A 27,335-nucleotide genomic window follows, 5' to 3' on the forward strand; every position below is an offset into this window, starting at 1 on the left:
TATGTTTTTATTTATTAAAAATAATTAATAATAATCAATTTGTAAACAAGACGAAATGGTAAATTAAATAATAAGCAGCACATAAAAACTAAGAAAACTATCAGCACATACGAATACGAATCAAAATTATAAAATAATGGTTGACATTGTCCAAAAAACATTTTCATTACAATTTAAGGAGATTTTCGTGAAGTTTACTAAATATTCTTAATGCGTTCTGCTGAAATTGAATGAATTTTGCTCTTTGGAATACATTTAAGTTAAATAAAAAAAAATAAAATAAAAGTAGTAAAATGATTACATTTAATGAGGCACATAAAGAAGAATTTAGTTAAATTTAGTCTGAAAAACAGAAAAATGAGCGTAAGAATTTGTTCAAAGAGAAGAAAAAAAATGCTCGTAATACTTGTCATCACAAAACAATGGTGAACTTTCTAAATACAAATTAAATAATCATCAAACTAGTTGTCAACAATAAAAAATTTGTAGCGCCAGATTTTGTATTTATGCATTTTTTCAATAAGCTTGGCAATTCACACAATAAAATCAACCTATACAACAATTAAATTACAAATTTAAATTATATTTATATATTAATTTAATTAAATAATGTATGAAAATATAAGCATTTGATTTATTGTTTAAAACATATTTTGCACTTGTATTTGTTTTGTATTTTGTTATTGTTGTACCTAAGCCAGTATGACATATGATTTGAATTAACTTTAAATCTTGGTATATGTGTCCAACATATTTAATTTTAATTTTAGTTTCTTATATTTTTTTTTGTGTTTTTTTTTTTTTTGTTTTTATTTTTGTTATTTATATAATCCCTTTTTTATTTTTGTTTTGGCAGTGTTTACAATATTTGTTGTTCTCGCTACAAACAAAACAAAAATATGTACACGTATTTTTCTTTACATATATATTTCTCTTTTTATCTGTTTTTGTGCTTCATAAGTTCTTGAATGACGATTGCCTTCTTTGCTCAGTTTTACTCTTTGTTGCTGCACTAAATTAAATTGCTTAGCTTTGGTAAAATTGTACAATATTTGTTTTGTCAATTAATTAAATGCATATGGAAATAAAAGTATGTGTGTGTGTGTGTGGATTACTTAATAATTAAAAGAAAAGCAAACTATTCCAAACATTACAATTAATTGAAAAAAATATGTATAAACAAGGGCAGCAACATGAACCTTCTTATGGATGCATTGCTTGTGCTCTGCTGTGGTGTGATGTATGCATAGTCTCCTCTAAGAGTTAGAGTTTTATACCAGTTAATCGCCCGGTGTTTTGCATATTGCATGTTGCATGTGATGATGGCACACAGTTGATTTTCAGCTCTCTCTCTATCTATACTTTCGATTTAGATCTCATTTCACATATGGCGCTTCATGTGCAGAGCCAAATGATCTGAGCGCGAAAAGCAGCGATCGCAGTTGCGGCACTTGAACGGTTTGGCTCCGGTGTGTTTTCGATAATGTCGAGTCAGTTCATCGCTTCTGGCAAAACGCCACTCGCAGCCTTCCCAAGAGCATTTGTATGGCTTTTCACCTGCAATGAGACAAAGAGAGAGATTGTTATTAATAAAAGTATTCGACTACAGTCAACTGTGAGATATCCACTACTCATTTTAAGTAAAAGCAAAACAGTGCGGTATTATTCTTACTAAATAATATACTTAAAATATACCAAACGCCATATTTGGTATATCATTTGAAACCAAAGCAGCAAAGACTCGAGTACAAATAATTTTCCAAATAGTAATTATTATTAGTTAATATATAACTTTTAAAATTTGTATCCGATCGTTGTCAAATATTCAGGAATCATAAATACTATAGTTATTATTGTCCATACCAAAAATTATAGCTCTATCTCTTATAGTTTCTGAGATCTGGGAGTTCATATGGACAGACGGACAGACAGACAGAAGGACGTTGATCAAGATTATATATACTTTATGGGTGCCTGTAAGATACTTTTTTTGCCCTTTGAAGCGCCTTACAAACTAGTCGAGTAAATAAATATTTATGAAAACAGTTTCGGGGACTTTAAAAAATATTTAACAAATTCTTGCTGAGTATAATTAAACCTTTGCATACAATTGGGATGCGAGAAATATTTCTTTGGAGATTGCTTTATTCATGCTGTACCATTGTTTGCCCAACAAAATATGCATGAACTGAAGCCAGAGTAAACAGAAGAAATACAGTGCACAAGGCTAGGCAAACACACAAACAACGTAAATTGAAAATAATTAAAAATGAAGAACTAAAAACGAAGGCAGGCAGCCGGAGCAGTGGCTAACATCGATGCCAGGGAAAACGATGTGCCAAAACGCGTATTTCTTTTGCCAACATTTTTGGTGCGTGCCAAAAGCCTCAAAGGATGCGGGAAAATCAGCAGCTAAAGCGCAAAAAGCCAACCAGAGATCCAGCTCTCGACCAGACCCAGCAAAAGCAGTTGCTGCCAGGCAGGCAGTCAGGCAGTCAGGCAGGCTGCCTAGTCGAAAAAGGAAAAGGAAATGCAGAAGTTGTAATTTCACACAAAAGTATAAAACCTAAAAGTGCGCAAAAGAATGGAACACAGCACAGCAGAGAACAGCACAGAACAGCACAGCTGTGCCAGCAACGCAAAAAAAGAAAGAGAAAAAATGGCAAAATTATTTGAGTTTAAAAGACAAACAGCAGCCGAGGCAGGAAATTGCCGCGTTGCCGTCGTCGTCGACGTTTGCTACTGTTGGAGCGAAAGCAAAAGCATAGGAAAAATGGAGCCAGATAACCGACAAAGTAGACGACTGCCAAGAAAAATGCATAAAGCTGAGTGGAAAACTTTGTAACGCACACCACAGCAGCTTAACACATATACACACACACACACACACACACACGTACACGCGTAAAGAGAGACACACATTCGCACGGCTTAAGACTTAATGCATGCGGAAATGTGTGATATTTCCGTGCTCAATTTCACATTATGCACTTGCGGCCAACTTGGTGAAACAAACGACCAAGGCAACGGCCCAGCTTCGAGTCCAACGCTAGCCAACGTTAGCGAACGTTAGCCAACGGCCATCAGCCAAGAGCAGCGGCAAACAGTCAACTGTCGACTGGCGTTCTCTTAATTTCCATTTGTTTACTCTTGCTCCATTGCTTAAATGAGAAGCGCTGTCCAGCGGCGTCGGTGCAAGATAGGAACATTTCTATCCTCTGTATGTGTGTGTGTATGTGTGGGAGTAAGTGAGTGAATGTGTGTGTGTGTGTGTGAGTGTCCTGCCACTTGCACTTTGGCATGTTGTCAGAACTGTGAGCGAGAAATCGAAGCAATGGCTATAAATAAAATGGCTGCCCGGAAAATACAAACACTTCTATGTATATATATATGTGTGTGTGCGTGTTTGTATGTTTGTGTGGTTGGCTGGCTGTTAAAATGCTTTGGCTTTGACTTTTGGCATTTTTTCGAACGCCTTTTGGCTCTGGGCTGTGTAAATCAGCGTCAATTGCACAAAGTGCAGGTCGCACAGATACAAATACGACCCAGGAGTCTCGTATTAAAGTGCATTTCAGCAGCACACATACGAGCTCTGCTCTCGTCCTCTCTCTCTCTCACACACTCTTGTGCACATGCGAGATAAAATATCTACAGAAACAGAGAAACCGCTTGGGCTATTTGGCAAGCAAATGCAACTGAATCGAAAACGAATCGCAATCGCAATCGCAAAACGCTGAGCTGATACCCATTTTGGGGTTGGCTTTGCTGGCGGTCGCTATGCAAGAGATTTTAATTGTTTGCCCAGTGCCACTGTGATTGAGTTTGCCCTATAAATAGGTTACAATGTTTGCCAAACCTACAATAAAACGCCATCATGGCGTATACTCATTTCTTTCTTGTTGGCTTCAAGCATACGACCCACTACACATAGAATTCTTAATCAATGCGATCATATTTAAAGCAATAAATTGGATTAAAGTTGGCTGCTTAAAAGACATTTCGTTCCATTGTCTTGCGCTCGCTCTGCCTCTTTCTCTCTATTGTGTTGCAACCGCAGTGTTAATTTATTGAAGGGAATATAGTTAAAATTTAACCCCGGCTATACATCTCAATACCCACACGTACACGCCTTTCTTACGCTGTTGATAGTTTCAGTTGCAGAAGTGTGCTTATAAATTGTTTCAGGCCGAGAGCAGCTAAAACTGCAGCCGATAGCGTCGGGAGTAGCTTCTTAGCACAGAAAGGCAGAGAGAGAGAGAGAGAGAGAGGGAAAGCCAGTTAATATTTTATAAATTTTGCTAGCGTTGGATTTTAATGTAAGCGGCCAATAGAAAAGAATGCTCCGCCGAGACATGCAACGAATGGGGTAGAAGAAACAGCGCTTTGGTATTCCTTTCATTGCATGCTATTCCTTAACTTTTCTTTCTTTTATGCCCTGTGTGCCTGCCTTGGCTTGACTTGGCTTGCGTTGCCTTCTCGGCTTCTCGGCTTCTGCACTCAACACAATTTTTATGGTCTGTTTGCGTCTTTTCACTTGATTGCACTTGTAATCTTTTCTTGGCTGCAACACTTACCTAACCCCCTACTCCCTCTTTCTCTCCAGCCAAGTATCTGTGAAGCTCTCGTCGTATTTTCAGCTGAAACGCTTAACTAATTGAAATCTTTGGCGCACTGTTCGCATTTAATGGCAATGCGAAAAGCCCTATTATCGATACTAAATGGTAATGTAGCATGGCCATCATATCAATCTGGTCTGGCATTAAATCTACAACTGTTTATTGCTTTTAACAAAATGCAAAAAAAAAATACGATTTAATCCCTGGCTCAAAATTACGATCGCTTTTGTGAGTAAGGTAAAAAGCATTTCCATTTCAATAAAAAAAAACGGCACTCATAAATGCACGATTGGTCACGCTAATCCTGTCGTAAAATATTCACACATTTTTGAGTTGGATCGCTTAATTGTTTGACTAACTAAATGCATGCAAATTGAAAATAGCAGACAGCAGCAGCAAAATAAAATACGTTGCAAACGCTTTCGAAAATCCCAAATCAACTTAATGTATACACCCAACACAATCCCAGCCCCGACACAAACCCAGTCCCTAGCTCAAGTCAGCAAGGCATTTGGGTATTTAAATAATAGGTAGTCATTAATTATTCGCATGGTCCCAGCTACCTTTTTAGCGCGACGAAATTAAAGCAGCGGCTCTAATCAAATTTTTCCCTTAATTTGAGAAAAAAAAGTATACGCAATGTATTACATTTTTCTTTAATTTCATTCACCGTATAGTAGTCAGTCTCCATGGCATCATTAAAATAATTACTTTTTTAGGAAGCGCCACCTTTGACAAGCGTATTTAGATTTTTAAGAGTCGTCGGACACTGAGGTTGCCCTGATGCTTTCGGACAATCAAATGGTTTGATCTCTTTTATATTGCCGTTGGAGAAACCTTTTGCTTTTAATATATTTAGTCTGCCGGGGAACACGTGTAATTAATTATGGCATTTTTATCACAAGTAAGTTAGTTGTGCATGCATTTATTTGAGGAGTAAAACCCTCTGATTTTATCCACACTCAAGGAACGTATCGAAAAAGTTGAGTTGGAAACTTTGTCTTAACACAAATTAACACTTTTACGTACCAACGCGGATGCCTGGTTGGTGTAAGAAAGCAGTAAAACAAGCCAATATGGCAAACTCACACAATAACAGAAATAACAATAACTACAAGTTGTAAGTAAACAAGCCAAACAACAGGGTCTCGTAGTCCAATCAGGCAGGCCAAGACCCCTCTCTGCTCCTGCTTATGCTGTGTTTGTTTAAAAGGTTGTTTGGCTTTTTGATTTTTTTTTTGCTTGTTATTTTGACGAATTAACAAAGCAAAAGTTTTGGCTCTCAAAGATAAACTGTAAATTTTGAGAAAAGCCTTTATAGAAAAATTGTTGACTCTAAAGTATTTTTATGAAATCTCAAGTTGCTCTTTGTTGCTGCTACTCGCAAACAGTTTAACAACAAACGGAAATAGCTTTAAGCCCTGATTGTTAAGTGAAATATTTACGCGCAGCACGTTTTCGCCAAGTTAACTGCTATTTGTGGGCTAAAATTGGATTCAAATTAAATTGGGAAACTGACACACAAAGTTTTTTATTACTTACAAAACTTCCTTCACTCTTTGCGTAAATTAAAAAGATCGAGCGCACAGTCTAGTTTTTTTTTTATTGCTCGCGAGGGTATTAAAAATAAGTATGCAACACTATTTCGATGCCTACTTAAAATGGATTTTAATTTGCATTCTAAAACCCGATGAACACATACCAACAAACACACACACAGGGGGAATATGTGTAAAGGTTGCACAAGAGCACAAATCAATAGATGAGTTCCCCTGCGTGTTCCCTCGTCCTCTTGTCCTGCAGCTCTTATCCTTAAATCTGTGACGCTGAATGTGGCAGCAATAAAATTACATTTCATCGTTCGGTTTTATCTACATACGTATGCGGTAAAGTGTGTGAGTGCGCGTGTTACCAATATTTCATTTTTGAATTATGCGATTTTTATTGAAATTTCAAGCCTCGTCTACTGTCATGCGAGGATGTTTTTGGTTGCTCGCCCGTTGCACTTGACTTTCGGTGTATGTGTTTTTTGGACATCGGTCGCTCGGTTGCCTGTAGGGACACTGGGACGCATTGTCAGCCTACAATGCCACGTGTCACTTGTGTTCTACCCTGTCTGTCTCTCTGTCTGTCTGTCTGTCTGTCTGTCTGTCCGTATGATTGTCTGTCTGTCTGTGTGCTTGTGTTCGGCATTCTGACTCGACGCTTTAGTGTTGTTATGTTGTTGTCGCAGCATTCTGATTTATTAAGGGAAACTTCGTTACCCGTTACCCGTTGTATGTTGGTTTTTGGACAGCAAAATTGCTGAAACCATGGTGCCTAATGAATTAACCATAGAGTCATGTAATGAACACCATTCTCACAATTATGCAAAGTTCTATACATGCATGTATTTAAAGTGTTTGTCGAAACGTACCAGTATGAGTTCTTTGATGCGCTTTCAGATGCGAACTCTTCGTATACACCTTCTTGCAGCCCAGGAATTGGCATTTGTGTATCCGACGTTTCGCGTCCGGACTATGATCGCTGTGATGCTGGCGCGGGTGATGATTTTTGGTAGAAGCTGCAGAGTAGAACATTTGATTAGTACGATACACTAGAAAAGAGAAGGATGCTTATTAATACGCACCAGTTGTGGATTTTTCCGCTCTTGATGTTACTACGGCAATGATTTGAGGTGTCGGTTGCTGCTGTTGTTGTTGCACTTGTGCTGTTGTTGTTGTCGATGGCTGTGGCATTGGTGTTGCATTGCCGGCATTAGAGCTGTTGTTGCTGTTGTCCTTGTTAGCTGCTGCACTGAGCACGGCAGCAACATTGGCATTGCCATTGTTTTGCATTTGTATAACACGTGCGAGGCTGATGCCAGCTGCTCCAGGTGTTCCATTAGCGGTCGTAAGCCGTACGATTGTGCTGCGCGGAATGTTGCTATGGTTGCCCGATGCTGAATCAATGCTGTTGCTACTGCTAGAGGAATTGCTGTTGCTGCTGCTTCCACTATTACTGTTGTTATTGCTGCTGTTGCCACTTGGGCTGCTATTGCTGCTGCTAGACAAACTGTTGCTAGTTGTGTTGCTGGCTTTGCTGAGCGCCTGTGGCGATATGCTTAAGTGTTGTACTGCTAACTGTTGCTGCTGCTGCTGCAGCTGCAACGTTGTGGCCTGCGTCAGTGTTGCATTCTTGGCGCTTGGCATTTGGCTGGTGAAGTGCAGTATGGCGGTTGCGGGTGTGGAGTTTGATGTTGCTGCTGCTGTTGTTGAAGCCTGCTGACGTTGTTGTTGCTGCTGCTGCTGCTGCTGTTGATGCTGTTGCTGGCGCTGTTGTTGCTTAATAAGCGCCGCCAATTCACTGGCATCAATTTGCTGGGATCGCTGTTGTTGTTGTTGTTGCTGTGGCTGTGGCTGCTGCTGTTGCTGTTGTTGCTGCTGGGGGAGCTGTGCATAATTGTGGCTGCGCAGGCTGGACTCGGGCGAGGAGGGCGGCGTCAAGGTGGGCAGAACAAAGTCATGACTCTGACCCAAATGATAATGCCGCTGTGTTTTGGCCTGCACCACACGCACCTTAATTGCCGGCGCTGTGCTGCTGCTTGAACTCAATGTGATGGTGTTGCTGCTGCTACTGCTAATGCTCACACTACTGTTGCTCATGTTGCTGCTACAGCTGCTGTTGCTGTTGCTGCTGCTACTGTTGCTGGTGGGCGTCATATTGCCAGCACTGCCGATGCTCGGATTGGGCGAGATGGCCGATGGTGGTGCAGCGAACAGCACGCCCAGCTTCTCATCACAAGCTAATCCATGGGCCGCATCCTCGTCATCCTCGTCGATGCGCTCCTGCTTCACCAGCACAGCGCAACTCAATGCCTGGGAGCCGCTGCTGTCCCACGATATGCGCGAACAGTTGGACGACACCGATGAGGTCGTCGAGATCGTGTCGAGGCTCTCCTTAATCTTCAGCTCTTCGAGCAGGCGTGCCGGCGTCGAGAATATGTCCCAGGCCGTATCCAGATCCGTGTGCATTTTTTTGTAACTCTGCAACTTTGGCTCGTCGCGCAAATAACGCTCCAGTTCGTAGCATGTCTGTAAAACGAAATAAATTGAATTAGAATTTATTTTAGCGCATAAAAAAGGAAATGAAGTAGATACTATTTAAAAAGTCGCTACACAAAGTTCACTTCTTTCATTGCGCGACTGAATGGAGCCCCTGAAAGTTAATGGCTGTGTGCGCCCTCAATTCAATTTGCCATTAAAATTACAGTGGAACATTTTCGATGCAGCTCAAGAATTTTCAAGCACATTAAGCTGATAATTTAGTGGCTTTTGTCGCAGTTACTCTACTTGCCTTTGTTGTTGTTGGTTTCTCTTACTGTTTCGGTTTCTGTTTCTGTTTTTGCTTTTAGTGGGCTCGCGTAGCCCTGACGCTAATGCATATACAGAAACATAAGTTGTAAATTATATTTTATGCTCATGCGCATTTACAGGTAATCATTTTTCTGCAAATTTATGGCATTGCATACTTTTAGGCGGCAAATTAAGTGCACTTACGTCAGCTATTGGATCATTTTTTTCGCTGCTGCGGTTTTCCATTTCATAAAATAAAAGCTTGCATATAATGCGAAGCTATTTACACAAGTTCTCTGATAGTCAAGTGTTTATCGGTTATCACTTTCAACGCATTAGACCCTACAAGATATTAATACCTTATATCTGACCGCAACTTTTCCGCACAAATATCAGCAACATGTTGCTGCTTTCGACCCCTTTTAGCAAGCAATTTGGGTGGAAAAAAAGGTACGCAGACAACCACTTGAAGGTGCCACAAATTTCAACACCCAGACACACACAGTCTTTGGGGTTTTGGGAAACTGGACACCCCTTTAGTTCAGTTAAATAAATCTTATTAAATGCTATGTAAAAGCGAAAAATCAATGAGTTGGAATAAATAACACAGTTGGTGGCTCAAACTGACATTAAAGTGGAAATTACGCATACCACGAACATTTGCTTAGCTTTGCATTTGCTATTTCGTATGCGAAATATACTCGGTAAATCACTTAAAGTGTTATTTCAAGAAAATAATTGCAACACATAAATTTCTTAACCCTTCCAAGTCGCCAAACAAGTTGCGTGTGCGATTTACGAGTGGTGGAGCGGCAGCAACAATAACAACAGCAACAACAGCAACAACAGCAGCAACAGCAGCAAAAACTATAAATGGTTTATGAATCAGCACTATGGCGTTGGCGTCTCAACACGTTCTAAGGGGTTGGACTAGAGGGTTTTATGAGTGTGGGGGACTAGTGAAGGAGTCGCCGAAGCAAGCTCATGATTAATGTGCGGCTGCTGCACTTAGCTTCCATTTCCTGGCTAGCACCATTTCAGTCAGACAATGCAGTGCAATCTTTTTGCTCGAATCTAAATAAAATGTAAAAATGCATGCACGATGTTGGCGCTGCCGCCGCCATGGGGAATTTGATATATTGTTTAAGTATTCGCTGGGAAAACATGCACAAAACACACGCTGCCCACTTGAAGCGAAACGCAAATAGTATCCAACGAGTAGCCAACTCGTGGCTAAAACCAACACTTTCATCCTGCAGGATGCTATCTGAAATGCCATTTTGAGTTATGTGCCACGCCGCCAAAGGCGCGCGGCAAACAAATCACGTGGCCAACGAGAGGAACAGGTCAAAGATTAGGACGCGACTTTCAAATTGCTCTGGCGGCGAGCCAAAAACAAAAAAAACAAAAACAAAAGTGGAATACGAAAGAGGGCAGCAGGTGGCAGGACGCTTTCAGGTGAGCAGCCAAGCATGGATTAGTCAAGCAAAACATTTTGAATTATTGATTGATTGATGCTTATGTCTGATTAGCTTATAATGGCAAGTGGAAGCCTGTCTGTTCGCCTGAATGAATACGTCAATCTCAGCTTCAAATTATTTTATTTTTCATTTTGAACCAGCAGAAAATATTTGAAGCTACTACTAATAATGATTATATAAATGCTCGAAATAAACATCGATAATATTATATTATGTGTTGTTCCAAGTTCATATATTGACAATAACAAACACAAGCCGAAAGAGAAACTTCCGTTTTGGCTGGTAATCAATATGAATACGCCTGGAAAAGTAGTAAATACAAATGAATATCTTGAGAAGGGGAAGGAATTATCTGCCAGGTCTTAAGAGCTGGTGTCAATATATAAGCTCATTCACTGATGTGTGCCGCAAAAACTTTTTGCGTTCGCATAAAAACATTTTTCCGCAGCTCATTCGTATTTAATAGAAATTTATTTACACTGCTGTTGTGTTATTTTGTTATGTGTTGTGTTGTGCTTTCTTTATCCATGTGAGTGTGTGTGAAACACTTTTGCACACTTTTTGCTAAGAATTTATGTATCAAGTGCTCAACATGGCTGGTAAGGGAGCTATGTCAGGCCAAATGGCAAAATCTATTGCGCAAGTTGGCCAAATAAAAAAAAATCTTAATTTCCTTTACGTCCATTTACCGTATGCCCTGCTGTCACCATATTTTTTCCCTCTCTCTATGTGTGTGTGTGTTTCTGTGCTTGTGTCGTTTCTCGGTCTTAAATTGTGGTTTTCATTTCCGTTTTAACTTTTGTTTTGCGCTTAAGACGATGACAGTTGCGTCGCGACTTACGCGCTACATTAAGCAGCTTCGTTTTGTTTATGTCTTGCTTTTGGTTTTAGTTTTAGTTTCTGTCTTAGCCATTTAACTGTTGTGGTTAATTAATTTCGTCAAACGAATTTAAGAGTGGATTGATTTTGCTATATTCTTGAGTTTTAACTTTGTTAAACAAAGTTGTCTTTGTGCTAAGTTTACTTAATTAAAAAGCACATTCAGTATTTAATTTGATTCATTAAATAACAGTTTTAGAAATGATTTAGTATAAAAGCACAATGCTGAGCAAATAAAATTGAATCGACAACATATTTGCACAAATTGGATCTTCAAAATTGCCACTCACCCACACACACACACACACACACACAAGCTTTTTATTTGGCTTTAAACGCTTGGGATGAAATTAAATTGAATTTAGCCTAGGCAAATACAGTTTGCCATATGCAAACATACATTAGGGGAGAGCGATGGAGTCAGAGTCGGAGGCAAGTGGATTGAAAGGCAGAACATAGAACATAGAACATAGAACATAGAACATATGTGTGCTCAACTGTTTTCCATGCTAATGTTGAATAAAAGCATGCGATTAAATTTAATTATCAGCATGTTTATTAAAATCTACAAAATGTGATATAGCTAAGTCTATCGTGCAATTGGGAGAGATTTTGAGTATTTGCTGGCACACACACACACTCTGAGAAAGCCTGACTGTGGGTAATGTTTGCTTAGGCCCCGCGGGACGCCACGCCCACATATAGAGCGAGACAGTGAGTCGAGTGATAAGGACGGGCGCAACATATTTAATTATGTGTGTAATTGAAAAAGACGCAGCGGCAGTTAAGAAACACGTCGAAGACGCCAACTACGCCAAAAAATCTTGTTAAGGCTATTATGCGGCACATGTCCTGGGCGCTGCTCCGGGATTACGTATACGCCACGTATGTGCGAGTATGTGCATATATGTATGTGTTTGTGTTCGTTTTGTGCCTGTATATTAGAAAGATATTAGCCGACGCCAGCCAGCGGCGACATTGCCTGCGGTTTTCATTTGCTACTCCAAGAAGCATCTGCTAACTTGTCGAAAATTATGCTATACGCCAGCATATACACACTCCCCGATTGTATGTGTGTGTGTGGGCTTGTTGTTTTTGGTATTATGTCATTTAATGAGCCATAATTCCAGAGAGCTTCACTTCATAGGCCCCCCAGGATGTGCGCGGCATTTCTTTTTACTTTTATTTTTCCTCCTTTTCTTATTTTTTGTTTTTGGTTTGCGCCCCTTTTGGGGTTTGCCATTTTGAATGTTTTAATGAACGAAATGTAATGAAATTATGCTGACAATTAATGTCGTCAGCATTTGCCAGTGACCATGCCCTGCAAGCTTGAACCATTTATGAAGCTTTTAGACAGACAGCCAGACTAATAGACATAATCATAGTCGTAGAATTAGAGCTTTAAATATATGCTCGGCTATATTACAAAGTTCATGCCATTAAGATAAGAAAGGAGAATAAATAAGACTTTAATTTCGTTATACAAAAAAAAGAACTTAAGGCTATGTAGTGCAAACTTATAATCGAGTACGTTAAATCTTTTTCTTGTACTTCGGATTTTGTGCATTTTTTTGTATATGTATTATAGTATCAGAGTGTCAACTAAGTGATAGCTCAATGCAAGTACAATGGCAGCAATAAACAGCAACAATATCAGCAAGTCACTTGGCTTGCCAATAACAAAAGGACAGAAACAGGCGATAGGCAGCTGGGCGCTGGGAGCTGGCAACAAGCAAGCGAGAGGTAGTAAATGTTGCAGGATAATTGAATTATTGGCATTATCAGAGCTTTGCACACAATCACGTTCTTGCGCTGTATATATATATATGTGTGTATGTATGTATATCCACTTGAAGTCACATCACAAAGTGCAATGAGTTGATTTACTACTCGGCTCGGCTCCCTTCTTGTCTTTAGATAACTATAGCACGAAGCGTTCTTGGCTTCTTCTCTTCTTCCGCCTTCCGCTTTAAGTTGTTATTGTTGTTGTTGTCTCAGTCACTTATTGTTTTTGTTCTGGCTGCTGGCTGTTGGATGTTGGCTGCTGCATTTGTTGTTTGTTTTGGGGGGCGTAAAGTGCACTTAAAGTGCCACAACATCAGCAGCAATAGCAACTGGCACCCAACTCAAGTGTCTGGCACAAAAAGCGTTGCATAATTTCAGGCATTATGCTAATTTAAAAAGTTGCCGACTGCTCAAGCAACAACAGCAGCGGTAACAACCTTTCTCATAAGTAGTTTGAAACAAGGAAACAGCTGCGAGAAAATGTGGGGGACGGTGGGGGAGGAGTAGAGAAATGAAGCGACCGACGTTGATCACTTTCGCCTTGGAACGGAATTTGCTTTTAAGCAATCGAGAAGCACTTCAAAGCGAGACGAGTGTCACAACGGCAGCGCCTAAAAGTATGCTACGTATAAAAAATGTGGAGCAGCAACAAGGGTTGTTGCTTGGGCTTTGGGTGGTTGGATGGTTGGGTGGCTCTCGCCTGACGCAACTAATGCGACGTACGCGCCGTTGAATTTAAATGAGGAATTAATGCGTACATTATTTCTGGTCGCTTCTCTGGCTGGCTGTGTAGTAGAGTAGTGTAGTCGTAGCCGAAGCCGAAGACTCTCGCTGTAACAACCCCAAAAACCACCAATTTCCTCTTCCCCCTCCTCCTCAACATCCACATCCTTGTAAGTTTGTTCGACTGGTCTCGCCTCTTGTTCTGTTTCGTTCCTTTGCTTTCATTGACTATACAAACAGTTCTTCCAGCTTGACGCCGCATTCATTGTGCGTTCACTTTTCGCCACACACACACACACATAGAGCGTTCGATTTGAGGACACCAGACACCCGGCCATTCTGCTGCCTGCTAAGGTCCTGCACAGATCCTGGGATCTGTCAGAACGCCCTTGTTATTAGCTTTGAACTTAGTTGTCATTTGTGTGTGCCATACACAAATTGCGTCGTTCTTCGTCTTCGTCTTGGTCGTGGCCTCCAGTCTCGTTTACGCTTCACTTTCTCATTTTGTGGCATGTTGCCGCCTTGTTTTGGTGGTGATGGTGATGGTGGTGCTGCTCCTACTCCTGCTGCTGCTTCGGCTTTTTGTTTTTCCATACTGACTAAATGACACTTGGCGCAAATTATAACGCTGATAATGATAATAAACAAATTCTATGTTCTCTTTACCAAGCGCCAACAACTGGCGAGCAAACTCTGCGTCAATCCTGTGAACTTTTGTGTGCCCTTTCCGTACAGGATTTAATAAAGGAATTTGTTGACTTGATATTGCTGAAGTAAGTACAACAACTACTACTACTACTACTATTATTATTAAACACGTTATGCTGTTAATTATATTTACTTTACAGATAAATTAAATGTCCTGACGAGCGATAGAGAAGCCTCTGCCTAAACAATATCATAAGTAATGAAAACCCATCCCGTCGTGTGTGTGCCTAACAAACATTAATGGCAAACGCAACAGCATTTGTAAAACATATACATACAAATTGGAAGAAATGCCTAATAACTGAACACACACTTGCCTCGATTCCTCAGCTCCGCCCTCTGTGTGACAATAAAAACTAATTTTTTGGGGTCACATTAAAAGAGGGATACAATGTAAATGACAAAATAAGCACACACCCGTACACACACGTTCGAAAAAAGCTATTCCAGCAGCTTGGAGAAAAACTGTCGAGACGAGAAAATGTAATTGTGCTTTTCACTTTTTATGGCAGACCCCGAAAAATCCTGAATCCAGAATCCTGCATGCAGTATCCTGAAAAACCCGCACAAGGTAGAACATTCACAATGTCTATTACCCGTACACACACACACACACACAGAGGCATCAAAATGGCTTTTGTGACCATCTCCATCTCCCAGCTGCTTGTCACTTTATATCCCCATGTAAGCAGAAATGTTTGTCTAACATTTTGTGGCTTACAACTATCATGGCTTATGATATTGACCCAAAACATGTTTAACAACGCATTTTATCTGAAGGCAAATTGTTGATTTTATGCTTGTATTTCGTGTGCAATGTGCGTAGCTTGCTATTGCTGTTGCTGTTGTTGCCCTGTATCGATTGCCAGTAAAGATAAATACTAGCAAATTTTAACACAATAGATTTCCCTCTGATAGTTTGCAACGATAGCCAAGAGAAATGCCCTTAATGCCATGGGCTTATATTCTCTGTGTGTGTTTGTGTGCAAGTTGCTTTCAATATTTAATACAAATAATAAAATGGAAGACCAATTTAAATAGTCTTACTACTTGGTAGCAGAAATCATATTGTCAATACCAGACAAGCACTAGTATTATTGATCTTAGAAATGGCTAAATTGCTTTTTCATGCCAAAGAAATTCCAACTTGAATAAATAGTACTTTGCACAATTGGTGTTCAATATAAAAAAAGGTAGGTGAATCTTTTTAACTTTTGCGCAGAGGAAAATTTGCATTATCATTTCGAATTCTATTGCACTTCTAGTGGCAGTTGTTGAATGCGCCGTGTGCCATTAGCTGCACTCCATTACACCAAGCCACCATCAGGACGACGTTTATGTTGTGCAGCAGTAGAAGGAGCTGCTCCTTGCTCCATTTTAATCCATTATTCTGACGACATAAAGATTTAATGAAACGTAAAGCTGAGTAATTGCTGAAAAAGTGCTGACAGCTTACAATAACAACACAGCAACAGCAGCAACAGATGGTTACTGACTGGTGAGTGAGCTACCTGTGGTGCCAAGTGCTCTGTGTGTGTGTGCAAAGAGAGTGAGAGATTTACCTGGCGGGCTGACTGGCTGGCTGGCTGGCTGACTGGCCTCAGCCAGAAACTGAACTCAACTCAACTGTGTGGCATGTATTATTGCTGCTGCTGCTGTTGTCGCTACTGTTCTTGTTGTTGTTGTCATTGTTGTTAGTGTGTTAGTGGCAATGGCAACCTGCTTACGAGTGCTTCAAAAGTATCATCTTGCAGTATTTCCAGATTTATTTGCGGCTCCGTCTAGTGATTTAACCAGAGCTTAACTTCCAAGACTACCAAGACGAAGAGGAAGCCATAGAATGTTGCGTGAGCCGATTGTCACACAATAAAAAAAAACTCAACGTCGCTCGTCCAGAAACAGAAGCGCACAAATGCAACTGGTGATAATGAATGTGCAATAAGAATGCAATACCGAACGGTCAATGAACTCACAAGAGCTTCGCTAACGTTAAAAATAGTCTTGGTACATTTTAAAATACAAGAGTGGCTAATTTCTGATAGCGATCTAGCAATAAAAAATGCATGTACAACTCTAGTACAATTGCAAAACATTGGGCAAAATCACCTTTCAACTCTTAAGCTGCCAAAAAGTAACTGCAGCAGAAGCTTTGCAACTACAAAACCATAAATAAATGTGTGCAAATGTGTTGTTGCTTTGTAGTCCGCTCTGTAGTCAAGTGTCTCCGGCTATTCACAAACTGGCCAAGCTTTGCATGCATTTCGCATTCATTTTTGGGCACTGCGACTGGCCCAGCCAGCAAAAACCATTTCACTAAGCCGCTTAGCCCTTAGCTGGCAACTGGAAACTGGACAACAGGGCAACCCTTGACAGGGACGAGCCGAATATTATGGTTTCGTATGCTGCTACTGCATAGCTATTAAAAAGCAATTGCACAGATGAGATTGAGCCTACTTTCTGGGGCTTTGATTCGGCTACATGTCATGTCTCTAGACTCATGCTTTGTTGTTTTGTGTGTTCAAAATTAACGAGAATTTCCAGACATGTGATGCCTGACATCAAGCAATTTTATAATTATTTACAGCTAAATGATTTCACTGTCTATCTCTGCTGTGGAAAAAAATCAAAAGCAATTGACGGAGTGAAATACTGTTTTTTTCAGAGTGTCAAAGATATTTGTTTTAGCCAATAAACATTTGAAAAACAATCTCTTAGTTCCTCAATTTAAAATTGGAATGATTTTTGTTGCCAGTGTAGAAAATAAAAATAAAATGTATATTCTTTACAAATTCGGAATTATGCTCCTATAGTCTAGCTTTCAAAAGCCCTGATGACCCTACTGTTGTGTCTATAATTGAATGTGGAAACAATGCTTCCAGCTTTTTCTGATATCTACTCTCGTACAAAACAAACAAGGCTGCAAAAAAAAAAAGTGAAAACAAGATAGCAAAATAAAAGAAAAAACCGGAACAGAATGGTTGCTGTCAGTTGTTTTTGCCACGTTCATTCGACCAGCAGCAAAGCTTTTAGTTGCTGCTCTTCGGTTGCTTCGGCTCGTTTCACACATTTTCATTGCATACTTTTCAGCAAATAGGACATGGCTTGCACTCTGGCACAGAGGCAGAGGTACTTGATACGCTCCGTGAAATTCTATTGATACATGGAAAACAAGCCAAGTGAACGAAGTACACTGCAATTTACACATGCTTTTTGTGCTCTAGAAAATAGTTCGAAATAAGTTCTAGTGAAGTGTTTTGAATTTAAAAAAACGAAGCTTATTATAAGAAAATAAAAATGAGTAGATATATAATTCATTATTTGCCGGAACTTTTTTCTTGTGGATCAACAACGCAATATTTGTTATTTGTTATGTACGAGTTTGCAGCAACCCAAGCACATAAAAAGTTAATATATATACACGTACATGACTAAAAAAGGCCGTACTGAAAAAAAGGAAAAAACAGCAACAAACAATATATATATATATATATATATATATATATATATATATATATATATATTTGTGAAAAAAAGAGAACGAAATAACGAAAAAACCGGAAGGAATCCCAAAGCCCAAAGCAAAAAGCCAACTGAGGGACCAGAACACAAAACACAGAGCAGAGAAGACAGACCTAACAGTCCGCACACCACAATGTTGAAAAGGAAGTTGCTTAATTAAAAGCGGATATTAGCAATTACAAGCCGCAGAGCGAGAGAAAATTGTACAGAGTCCGAGTGCTAGTCTGTGTCCGAATACGAATACGAGTCTGTGTGAGTGAGTCTCCAGTTTCATGCCAATGAAACGGAAGTTAACGAAATGCCATTCAATGGCAGCACAGCTCTCTCTATCTCTCTCTCTTACACACTTTCTGTCTCTTTTTCAACGACCAAAATTGAAAAGGAAGAAGTGATAAACAGAAAATTAAAAACGCGTATGCATTGGAACAGCATCATTCAGAGACTGTTGTTTTTGCTGTCACAGCAGCAATTGCTGAACTCTCTCTGAACAAGGCCAAATTAATCTTTAATGTCCATTTTAACCGCAATTTTGTAGGGCTACTGCATTATATATATATATATATATATATATATTGCCCGGATTTTGTTTGTTGTTTTATGTTTTCGGGCATCTTTCTCTCTTCGCGTCTGCTTTCTGCTTTGTGTAACTAGGACGGAGCCCCATTGACAAGAGCCAGAACGACATCATCAAAGCGTCTGCGTAAGTTGGACGAACGTTTTTTTTTATATTCACTTGTAATGACAGTTTCAGTATATTGTAATGGCTGCTGCTTCAATGCCAAAAGTAAGCCACGCGACGCGACGGTTGTCCCTAAACAGAAAAAAGAAACCGCCCCAAAAATAAAAAGGAAACAACAACAGCAAAGAAAAAAAGTTGCCAAAGGTGAGCAGCTTAATTAGGTTATCATTTGGGTTTTCATTCTATTTTTTTTCTGCTTTTTTTGCTGTCGTTTGCCTTGAAAAAACACAACAACAGCAACAACAAAAATGGCGGACCGTAACCGTAGTCGTAACCGTAACGTGAACGTAACGCACCGCCTAATTGTTAATGGGCTTTACAACTCTCTCTCTCTCACTCTGTCTCTGTTGTCCCTCTGCCTGTAGTACGAACGAAACGATTCACTTGGGGCTTTGATTTATGCTGTGACAAATCCTAAAATGAACCAGTCGAATGAAGAATGTATAATTACGCGAAAGCATGTCATTTTGATTTCACCTTGACCCTCTCTATATCTAATTTGAAATCTGTAACTTTTTCAAGTTTCATGCTAATTGGGTGCGTTCCTTAGACACATTTGTCATTTCGCGACTGAGATTAACCAGAGCAATTAATTATTTATTGTAATTAGCATAACGAGAGGTTTGGCAGTAGTTGAAAAAGTTATTCACTTTAATACTATTAAATAATTATTCAAATCATTCTTCTAGATTGCTCCAAGTTCTTTTAATTTTGCAAAATATTCTGGCTTCAAGTTAATTGTCGCCTAACAAATACTAAATGTCATCTGCTCATTCTCAAGTGTCTTTAAACGTAATCCCCATCACAACACTCTCAGCAATTGTCAAATGGTTGCAGGTTGCCTTCACCAACAGCGCCACAAAACCGCCGCCAGCATTTGTTGTAATTGTTGTTTGCCATTTTCGCTGTCGTCCTCGTTGCTGTTGTTGTTGTTGTTGTTAGTCGTGCCAAAATTTCCCACTCGCAAAATTACCTTTTTGCGTTGCACCGCTGTCATGCGGTTGTTATTGCCGCTGCTGCTGCTGCTGCTGCAATTGTTGTTGATGTTGCTGTTGCTGCTGTAGTTGTCGCCGCACTTAATTTATATGGCATTCACATTCGCTGCACATGGAAAACACTAGGGTCGCATCGGTTGAAAATTGTACAAATTTTTGGCACTCGCCTGCATGTGAAGTCGTCGCCAACAAACCAACAACAGTAATAGCAACAACAACAGTAACAAGCAGGCAATTCCCGCTGCGGTTTATTTTGCCACAACAGAAACATAAACAGTAGGTGAGCTTCATGCTAACAATGAAATTTTCTCCAATGCCAACATCATGGTAAAAAGGTAATTACCATAAAAGTGTCCGCTGTAGAGTCGCATTCACATTGTGTTGCTGTTGTCATGGTTCTCTCTCTCCCCCTCTTTCCTCTCTCTCTGTCTCTTTCTCTTTCTCTCAATGCCTACGCATTTTTGACCCAGAATTTGAAATTCTTTTTTGTGTCGGAAGCATTTGCACGTACCAAACGAATGACAACTCCAAAATATTCGCTCAATTAGTCTTTTTGACAATTCATTTCAAATTCTACATGCCAGCGAATAGTGGTCAAAACACTCACACATACACAGAAACGAATGTGAAGCACTCTATTATGCCATGTCCGAGTACTGGAAACTCATTGAAAAGGTGCGGCGAGCTTGATAAGTTTTGTTCGCTTTTGTCTATCTCTCACTCACTGCCTCTCACTCTCTCTTTGATGGGGTCGATCTAGAGACTTTAAATGTTGTTTCCTGTGCAGCAGCAGCAGACGTAGAACAAGTTTATTTTCAATTTACGGAATGCCAACCGAGTTTTACCGCAAATCAATTTTGTGTGCAAAAAATTAAAGTGAGTTCGAGCAGTTCACAGAACTTTCACTCAGTTTTGCTAAATGCAATCAGTGAAATGGCAAATTGCTCAGACAATCATAAAACAATAGCCAACCAACACGACAACAACAAATATATGTATGTGTGTGTGCGAACTCTCATACTCTCCGAGTATATAACTCAGTTGCCCTCAGCACATTTTTTGTTGTTGTTGTTGTTGTCGAGTGAGAGAGGAAACAACCACAAAATTGTTGAATTTAATTTTCATTTTGGACGTATTCCAATTTCATCAACTCAAATAAAAGAGCAGGCTGTGTCCAAATTGCTTTCGCTTGCCCGCTTTGCAGCTACCGTTACGTATGCGTGATATTTGTTAACTGCAATTATGACTGTGATACCCAACCAAAAAAACGACGAGTGTACAACTAACATTTGCTGCTGCTGCTGCGACTGTTGGAAAAAAACAAATACAACAAGGACGTTGGACCATTTGTGGGCTATGAGAGTGGATGCCACATCATTTTCGCTGCCCCACATAATCACATGTATGTGGCTCACGTACATACTTTCAGCTGAGAGTTTTAGCCATGTGAATGTAAATTTGTCCCAACATGAGTGCGACATGCTTCGAATTTATGTTGCAAACGTGCATGCCACATAGTACTCATAACACTGGGTCGATCCCTTCGCTTATTTTGTATAGTAGTTGATATATAGTTGCGTTCGTTATAAAACTTATGACGTAAATTAGGTCTACATTTTGTTATGCGATTTTTTGACGTCCCTTACACTGAAAGATGGAGACTGAGACTGAGGTGGGATTTATTTATTGTCTTCAAGGCTGTTGCATGTTAATGATTATCGATGAATTCAATAATTTCTTGTTATCCATCAAAGTTAACTGCCATTTGTTACTGCTGGTACACATTCAGGTAATTTTGGATATTAGGGAGATTCGTTTTGTGTGTCCGCCTGTTGCAGCCGCTTACGTTATACTCAACCAGCTGTGCAGATTGGTTCCCCATTTGTTTTTCCATCTCCTCCACGCATTCTCTTTGTCTTCTTTGTTTTTCAGCAACATTTTTTTCCATATGGCTACCACTTTGCCATTCGTGCTCGAGTGTGAGGAAGGGATTTTGTGTGCGTTGTCGATGTCGGTTACAATATGTCCCTGTAATTTATTCTCGCTGAAGTGCCATGTGCGAATTATTGTAAGCGATTTGTTGTAAATTCAAGGTATTAAAAGGCTTCGAAGTGCAAACAAATATCGATACAGGGGAAAGTTGAATTCTGTACTGTAAAAAGTTGCTTTAACTTTGAGAATTTTATTGAATTTAAGCTGCAAATTATGCAATTTTAATTTCACAGACATTTGCTACTAAATTCAATAGATAATTGGCTAGCAATCGGCAAGTCATGAAACATAAATTTCTGAATGTAATATTGCTCATAGCTTTCAATTGATTAACAAGTGCATGTTACTTTGAGGGCTGCTCTTCAAACGCACCGCCCCCAATGAAATTGTGTCATTTTCCAAATTTTTGCCCATGGAAAATGAAAATAAATTGTTGGCTAAAAATGGAATTGCACACGCAGAACGAAGAACGGAGAACGGAGAACGCAGAACATAGTTGCAATTTTTGGAATTGCCTGCGGCATGCAGACAATTTGCAGCATCGCATCAAATATGCAATAAATCTAGCTGGTAAATCAACAATAAGAATAACTGCAAACCAGTTTCCATACATAAAACAATCTGCTATTGAAATTGTAACTGAGCTTTGCTGCCTCCTGTATGTGTGTGTGTGTGCCTTAGTATGTGTGTGTGTTTGGCATGTACCGAGTCGAGCCCTAATCTGATTTACCATAAAGTACAAAATGCACAACTTGTTTTTATGGGGCGCAAACACCGTTGCATAAGCCAGGGCGTCAGCAACTAACAAAATGTCGAACGAACGTAAGAGAAACTCTTATTTTGTGCACGGCATTTATTTGTTGACATTTTTATTTAGTTCAACATGCATTTTTATTACTTATCTGAATATTGTAACGAGTATTATTTACATATATTGTTGTTGTTACTGCTGTTGCGCCGCTTATGCATGCATAAAACATCATCTGCAGCAGTAAAAGTTAGTTGGTTTTTTGGGAGCTTGCAGTTTATTTAGCTTCGATCTACAAAGTAAACGCACACTGAGATTTTATGTCAATTTGTTTATTTTCTTTGCCTCAATATCTGCTGAATATCATAGGCCAACCATCTAATTGCAAGTTTATTGTTGTTTCAATTTAAATGCATTGTATTTATTTATGTATTTGACAATGTTTACTTATGATGCGGTAGGTAATTATATGTTATATATTTTGCATATACAACAATCACACAATCACAACTAAGTAAGAATAATATTTACAATGACTGACAATCTGGTATATTTTGCACTCTATGATTTTGAATGTAGTATATGAATATAACAAATATAGTCCTTGGAAAGTTTTTCGTATTTATGCGGTAAAATAAATACCGTGCTGTTTTGCTTTCATTAAAAACGTGTAAAGGGTATTTCTAAGTCGAGCACCCTCGACTGTAGCTTTCTTACTTGTTTTTAAATACCTTTAATTCCACCGCTTTAACTTGAGAATCTCAGTGGTCAAGGCTGGCGGAAATATTGAGATAATTTGTAAAAATCTAGTTGGCTGGCAACTCAAAACGAGAAAGATAAGTATTAACCACAGGCCACAGCCGCGTTGAGCCATCATCAGAGCCGCGCCCGCCGCAATAAACATTTCTAAAGGTGCGTTGTCGCACTTTGTAACAAAATTACCACCGTGTCTAATGCTAATTTACTGCGTTTATATGGGCGCTCAGCTGGTTTTCTTTTGTAGAGGCAAAAGGGAAGTCCTTTTACTTAATGGCGCCATCTTTTTCGCCTGCCTACAGTGTTTGCCCCAAAATAAATTGGAAAATTTATACGCTGAGCATTTAAGGTCCGCCTAGAGCATCACCGGGGCAACCCCCAGACACTTAATTTGCGCCCAAAATGAGTTACAAATTTGCAATGCTCACCTTATTTTGTCGGTGAGTTAAATGTGCGCCAATTTGTTTTATGTTGCTGTCTTTATTGTTTTTTGTTGTGCACGCGTGCGTGGCCTATGAATTGCCTAATGCATTGCTGTTGCTGTTGTTGTTCTGGTTGCGATAATTGCGCGTTAAATATTGTTGCCGAAGGAGGAACTCCGCATTGAATTAGCAAGCCAACCGGAAATTAATCAACCAACAGACAACAGCGGAGAACATCCAAAGGCTTCAGCAGCACCCGTTGCCAATCAGCAAAACTTTTTCGCCTTTGAAGTTCTCCAGACTTGTCATTCTAATGCAGTTCAGACACACCAACTTACACACACACTCACTCCTGTTACACGTAACCAACATTGAAATTCCACTTCCCATACTCTCTTCACTCTCTTTCTCTTACTTTTCTCATCTTGTGCTCTGTAACTGACAATGACAATTAATCATGCGATAACAAGATGTAAATGCAATGCATTGAATATTTTTCCAAACCTTAACCCTGCATATTTTTTTTTTCTTCTCTTGCCTTTGAAGAGGGGAGCAGGGAAGGACAGGACAGATGGATGGATGGAGTGGTGAAGTGGCAAAGCCCTTCTGGCGCATTGCAGTTTATTTGAAAATTAAATTTACGCCAAATTTGCGCAGACAGCTGGCTGCGTTTTCTTTCACAACTCTCCCCGGGAACAAGTTTTGCGCTGAAGCAACTTCATGAATTGGATTACAGTGCGGGTTCTTCGTTGCTTCTCTCTCCGCTCGCTCGCTACGTTTACCAGAGACTCAAGCCATGTTTTTAGCCCCCTGGCAAACGACGTTGCATAGTTTTTTAAGTAGCTACGTAAATTTTTGTTCGCTCTGATTTGTGGGTGGGCCCGAAAAATTTCAACAAAAATCGCCGCCAGCCAGCAAAAGCAGAAGCAACCGAAAAATTTAATGCAGCATCGCATCGGGTCTCAAGCTTTACAAGCTCAAGGATGTATATACAGCTAGAGAGAGAGAGATAGAGTGAGGAAGTCCCTTTATGCTTGCTTGCATGTAATGAACAAAACGGTTTAAGGGCTTTCAAAATGTTGACGCTGACTATGAACGCGATGATGATGACGATGATGAAGCTGATGATAACGCAATTGCCATTTTATTATCTATATGTATAGCAGTTGCTATGTAAATTTGCGTGTTAAAAGGTTTGCACAAAGCACTTATATTAGCCAAAATATATTAGATGTTGTTCGAAAAGAAATTTGATAAAATGTTAAACTAATTATTCACATAACGAAATCAGATAGTCGAGTTACTTTATATCATTTATTATAATATAAAGGAATTATGTATTTTATCAGAAACTTGCTACAAAACCATTAATTTGCTATATTTGCTCATCCTTATTTAATATGTTTGAACGTATATAAGACATAAAATCAATAGCTCATGTAATTATCAACAAATAATATTTTTTCTGTCTGTGTCATTCGTGGAAATGTTTTTTAAATATTGTGCGAAAATCCGTGGCGTATGCGTATGTTTTTTAAACATTGGTCAAACACATTCTACCATAATCCGCTTAATAGCCGCGAGACACAAATATAACACACATTCGCTCGCTTTATATGCGACGCAGCTGGAAGCATATAAAGTACACACACACATGCATGTTAGACAAGGGGAAGGAATCGTCCTTGTGCATATTTTATTTGCGGCATTCAAAGCCTATTAGACGGCGCAAAGAAGCAAACACACGGACAGACAGCAAGACAGACAGAGAAGCAGACAGTGAAATCATGGCGCCATATTGAATTTCGCTGGCATTTGTTTATGTATCATTTATCTGTGCGCACATAAGTATGCTATGAAAATCTGAAACTTGAGTTGTACCCTGTGATTTAAGGTAAACCAAACGTTCTCTGACATTGTGTGGTCTGTGCACAGTCGAACTAATTATCATTAGCATGGGAGACACAAAGACTGCCTATAGGCTACGGACATTACTTGGCAACAGCCTTGAAAGGCCAAATGATGAAAACTCGTGGAAACAACTCAGCTTACGCCAAGTATTTTGCTGAAACACTCTCTCTACCCCTCTGTGTGTGTGTGTGTGTGTGAGCTTATCAAAGCGGACTTTTGACAGCTTTTTGGCAGACAGCCTCCAACACAGCTGCGACCTATATCAGAAGTAATCATTGAGCCGCTATCTGTTCTGCTCTGTTCTGTTCTGTTCTGTTTGTGTGTGCTGCGTGGATTTATTTATGTCTGAATTTGTCTGCTTACAAAACTGACATTGGCTGAAGTAATAAATTGTACAAAACCAACTTGAATCGTTTTCATTAAAAAACATGAATGAGAGCAAAACCTTCCCGCTTTCGTTCTTGCTGTTGTTGTTGTTGTCATTGCTGTCTTTTGTTTCACTTGACTTCACAGCTTGATTTTGATTTATTGACCTGACAATCAAGGAGTAGCTAAGGTCTGCATTATTAATGTCAATTTTGTGATTACACACAAAGTCGTTTAAATGCCAATTGCCTTGCGGTAGATCAAACCAAACTAATGAAGATATTTTACAAAATATCTCTGTATCTACCTTTTTCTTTATGGTTTGTCAAGCTTAAATGTTGAAAATTTCACATGAAAATTCAATTGGAATGTAATGTAGACAATGTTATAACTTTTTAATTAGCCCAACACAATTTATGTTTCCATCGAAGTACTAAAAGGCAATGCCACAAAAATACTTTCAGTTACCAAACTGTTTTATTCTATTCGATAGTTACATTTTATGTGTAAATTAACTCATTAAAACACACAATTATTTCAAATACAATTAAATTGGAACTTTTGGCTGTCGTTAGCAGAGCAATTAATTTGAAATTAATTTACAAATATATGAGAGAAACGTAACGGAAATCGAAAAGTGATTCATTCAAGTATAAATGGTCTTGAAATATATTTTACTATTAATTGGTAGAAAACAATTTGGAAATATATTAAAGTAATACGTTTAAACTTGCTACAATGAAAATCGATTATAAAGTATTGCCTGGCGAACAAAAGCCCTCAACAAACAGCCACATCAATTTATAGGCGCCAAAGTTAAAAAGAAGACAAACAACAAAAAGAATAAAGCCCCAAGAAAATAACAATAATAAAAAAGAGAAGAGAAGAAAAAAACACGGAAAGAAAGAAGAAAATAGAAAACAACCCAAAGTAGAGGAAGACGACGTCGACGGCAAGTGACACGAGTCGCGAGTGTCGAATGGTCAAACAAATGGAGAAAAGTGTGGAAATATTTTCACAGCTTGTTACAGACACATAAAAAGATTTCATCTTTGAAAAGTGTCGCTTTTATGTGGTTGTTGTTGCTGTTGTTGGTGCTGTTCTTGGTGTTCTACCACGTAAACAAACCCACTCATAAACTTTAGTTGCCAACAATATTTTGAAGAACAACTTTTTGTGTGCTTCTTCTGTGTTTGCAACTTAAACCATCTCGATAAAGCAAATTGTAAAAATTTCCTTTATTTGTCCAAGTAGTAGTAGAGAATATAAATTTAAGATTAGTTAAATACATATGAACATAAATATTGATTTTATCTTCAGTTTTGTTGTTTAACATCGTGTTTGGTCACGCAGTCCATTTA

At 39.2% G+C, this 27,335-nt stretch overlaps 1 protein-coding gene across 3 annotated transcripts in view; it reads right to left on the reverse strand.

Annotated features, from left to right (window-relative positions):
• Positions 1-732: 732 nt before the first annotated feature.
• LOC133841509 (Krueppel-like factor luna) overlaps positions 733-27,335 on the reverse strand; it is an 83,930-nt gene continuing 57,327 nt past the window's right edge. For all 3 annotated transcript variants that reach the window (XM_062274046.1, XM_062274045.1, XM_062274047.1), the window contains exons 3-5: positions 7,246-8,689; positions 7,033-7,179; positions 733-1,557 (exon numbers count right to left, since the gene is read on the reverse strand). In XM_062274046.1, coding sequence (XP_062130030.1) covers positions 1,382-1,557; positions 7,033-7,179; positions 7,246-8,689 — 1,767 coding nt within the window. In that variant the 3' untranslated portion in view covers positions 733-1,381. The remainder of the gene's footprint in view (positions 1,558-7,032; positions 7,180-7,245; positions 8,690-27,335) is intronic.

This window comes from Drosophila sulfurigaster, chromosome 3 (genome assembly GCF_023558435.1).
Source record: "Drosophila sulfurigaster albostrigata strain 15112-1811.04 chromosome 3, ASM2355843v2, whole genome shotgun sequence".
Taxonomy (NCBI): domain Eukaryota; kingdom Metazoa; phylum Arthropoda; class Insecta; order Diptera; family Drosophilidae; genus Drosophila; species Drosophila sulfurigaster.